Genomic DNA, 3,726 nt, shown 5'->3' with positions numbered 1-3,726 from the left:
TAGATCTCTATAAAATATATGATTGCATATAATAAAAGTGCAAGCTGTAACTATATAATAGTCATCTCAAGATAAATAGTGCAGTGGATGCAAGAGGATCGGGGAACCCGTAGCTATTATATGAACAAGACTATAAAATCTCAAATGATGTCAAATGCAAGGTCAAGCAGAAATTTGAATGTGCTAAGTCGTATGTGTAATAGGCTCTGTAATGTTTTGTGTTTTAATATACAGTTAAACCTAAATCTAGTTGTATTATTATTGAAGATGCATGATGCTAAGAAAAAGATAAGGAAGTAGCGAGAAAGTAATTTCAAAAGCGGATAAAAGTCTTTCTTCATAATCAATACAAACACTACAAGAAAACAAGGTTGTAACCGACGGGCTTACCGACGGAAGGTAATTACTGACGGATTACCGACGGAAAAATCAGCCGTCGGTAATCCGTCGGTTATTAAGCGAGGATCACATTCCGTCAATAATCCGTCGGTAATCTATCCATATTACCGACAGATTACCGATGCCAATGAGTACGTCAGTAATCCACCAGTTTTACCGACGGATAACTGACGGAATGTTACCGTTTTTATAATTTGTCGGAAATCCGTCGGTAAATAGATAAGTTAATATAGCCGTTTTATAGCCGTTTAAATTTTCAGAATAACCGACGGATTATTGACGGATTATTGACGGAAACGTGGTTTATTTTCCCTTTACATAACCAAGCCACTCATTCTTACCATCTCACTTCTTTTTCTATGAGAACAAATACGAAAATGTCATATTCAAATTATTTTCGATCATGGATGGACGAACCGATGTTTGATCCGGAGTCGAATCTACTGAGAGATGAGTACGCTCGTGGTGTAGGAGAATTCATGGAATTAGCTTGTCAACAACCGAGCGCCAAAACAACCCGTAAGTTGAAATGTCCATGTTCACTTTGTCAAAATTCTCATAATATTAGGATTGATTTAGTATGGGGTCACCTTTATGCCAATGGTTTTATGCCGGGTTACAAGATTTGGTTTCTCCATGGCGAAAGATCTGAGTACGGTAGTTCTAGCGAACCATATATTTTTGATAGCGTAGAGGAACCTAGAACGGAAGTAGATTATGGTGTAGGTACTGTTCAGATGGTGAATGATGTGTACAGGGAAAATATGCAGTCGGTAGGAGAAAATGTTGATAGGGTAGAGGAACCTAATGCAGAGGCACAAAAGTTTTTTTCTATGTTAGACGCAGCTAAGCAGCCGTTATATGGAGGGTGTAGAGAAGGTCATTCGGCTTTATCATCTGCGAGCAGATTGATGACGATAAAGACGGACAACAATTTGGCTGAGGAATGTGTGGATGCGATAACTGATTTTGTTAAAGACATTTTGCCTGAAGATAACAAATTTCCTGGTACATATTACGAGATTCAGAAGTTTGTCGCTGGTCCTGGTTTGCCGTATCAGATGATTGATGTCTGTGAAAATAATTGTATGATATTTTGGAGGGAAGATAAAAATAGGACAAGCTGTCGATTTTGTCATAAACCGAGATATCAAGATACATGCGGTAGAGTTCCAGTTCCTTATAAGCGGATGTGGTATTTACCGATAACAGAGAGGTTGAAGTGGCTATATCAATCTGAGCGTACGGCGTGTTCAATGAGATGGCATGCAGAGCATATATCGGATGGAGAGATTACGCATCCTTCAGATGCAGAAGCCTGGAAATCAACAGTATCATATAATTAGTTGTTGCAAATTCACTCCCAACAGTATGAGTACATATGTAATGATGTAATCAATGTGTAAAGAGCCGAATTCAACCTATACAATTTCAAAAATGTCGTTTTTATACCTCAACTTTAGTGCGTACCAATTTCAACCCAAACTAGATATTTTTCAAATAAACTACACGAGCTATCAAATTTATATGTTGAAAGCAACATTGACCAGATTGATATTGGCCAACTATGATGCGTCAAATACTATGTGTACAATTTTTGCTGAGTCAGATCCCACATGTACAAATTATATCGAATCAGATGACACATGTTAAAACAAAAATTTCTTGAAAACGCCTTAAAACTATGTTTAAATCAAATAATACCAGATTCTTGAGAATTGTTACTCGAACCAAACCAATAATTAAATCGAATTTTTATATATATTTTTGTTTAGTAACTAACCCAACTTACCCTTTGATATTGTACATATTGAATTTGGACCTTTACCAGGCAATCAATAACCTCATGTACTACTTCAAATTGAACCCAAACTAAACTGTAATATAGTGGAGATAATTAGCTTTGATATATATATATTTAATAATCATAGAGGTTCTGGGCCGAAACTCATACACCCCCTCAAATCCGAGACCAAAGCATGTTATATGGTCTCGTCCTAAGCGCTACTCAAACCGGCGACCTCTAAGCTTTTGCCAGAGATCTTTACCAATTGAGGTATTAACACATGGTTATTAACTTTGATTTTATCCTTATCTATTACTTTGATTTTATTCTTATCAATTATATAAGCTAAAATATATACACACACGCACAGAAGAAGGGAATAAATCTTAATAGTGTGACCTTCTTAAAATGAAGGTGCGGAGAAAAAATGAGTTCACACTATTCAATCACTCATCAGCTGTTTTTCTGCATCTTCTCTTTCAATCTCTTCTTAAAATGAAGGTGCGGAGAAAAAAATGAGTTCACACTATTCAATCACTCATCAGCTGTTTTTCTGCATCTTCTCTTTCAATCTCTATTAGCTGTATATTATTCACTTTTATTAAAACTGATATGACATTGTAATCATATGTAAACTCATGGGACACTTTATGCCAAATTATCTTAAACATATATATAATCACATGTATTGTAAATTATTATAAAAAAACTTGTATTATTATTGAAAAAGGGACTTATGAAAAATCCTTGTAAAAAGACAAAAAGATGAAGGACACATACACTTCCTTCAATTACAACCACCAAAATTATTCCATAAACTTCTTGAAATTAAAAACATAGTTCCGAAATGTTTGTCTATTCGACATAGTTCCGAGGATCATTTGTTTCCCTTGAGAGCATCAAGAGAGAAGCCGAAGCCTTCCTCTCTTCAACCCTGCATATTTCTGCTCGAAGGGCCTCCAATTTCCCCTTGAAAGCAACCAAGACCTCCATTTCCTGTTCTACAGTCATCTTCTCAAGATTTTCTTGATTCCTCTTACTAAAAATCTAAAATTTACAAAAAGAATTTATAAACATAAGATATATTTTATATATATATATAAAATAATGGGACACATACCTCCTTAGGCTCTTCTCCCATGAGACGTTCAAGTACATTGTTGAAGAATGGTTCAACATCAGGCCTCTTGGTAAGTTCATCAGTCATCTTGGCAAGTTCATAAGACTTCTTGGCAAGTTCATCAGCCATCTTAAAAATGCGAGCTTGACGTCTCGAAAAAGTAGATAGCCTTGATCTTTTGCTCTCGCTGAGTTTTATCGATCTCTTTGTACGACCCATTTCTTAATTTTAGAGAGATGTTTTTGGTGTTGTTGTTGCTCTTCTTGTTACTACTCTACTCCATATTTATAGATAGATTGGGTCAACAAGGTTAAATTCACTCTGACATTTCTATCTATGATATACATTTTTCATTAAAATATTTGACTTTACCTTTAAAAAATATTTATCTTATAAGTGATACCAAAAATAGTGTTTTAAT

At 35.1% G+C, this 3,726-nt stretch overlaps 2 protein-coding genes across 2 annotated transcripts in view; both read left to right on the top strand.

Annotated features, from left to right (window-relative positions):
* The window catches only part of LOC17897619 (putative F-box protein At1g47765), a 1,092-nt gene extending 817 nt beyond the window's left edge, over positions 1-275 (top strand). Inside the window, exon 2 of the mRNA XM_006307673.2 lies at positions 235-275. Coding sequence (XP_006307735.2) covers positions 235-275 — 41 coding nt within the window. The remainder of the gene's footprint in view (positions 1-234) is intronic.
* Positions 276-806: 531 nt separating this feature from the next.
* On the top strand, positions 807-1,745 carry LOC111832431. Its single transcript, XM_023788749.1, has one exon. The coding sequence runs from the start codon at positions 807-809 to the stop codon at positions 1,743-1,745; it is 939 nt and encodes a 312-aa protein (XP_023644517.1).
* The last annotated feature ends 1,981 nt before the right edge of the window (positions 1,746-3,726 follow it).

Source organism: Capsella rubella, unplaced genomic scaffold, assembly GCF_000375325.1.
Source record: "Capsella rubella cultivar Monte Gargano unplaced genomic scaffold, Caprub1_0 scaffold_1, whole genome shotgun sequence".
Classification (NCBI taxonomy): domain Eukaryota; kingdom Viridiplantae; phylum Streptophyta; class Magnoliopsida; order Brassicales; family Brassicaceae; genus Capsella; species Capsella rubella.
This window is presented reverse-complemented; position numbering and strand designations above follow the sequence as displayed.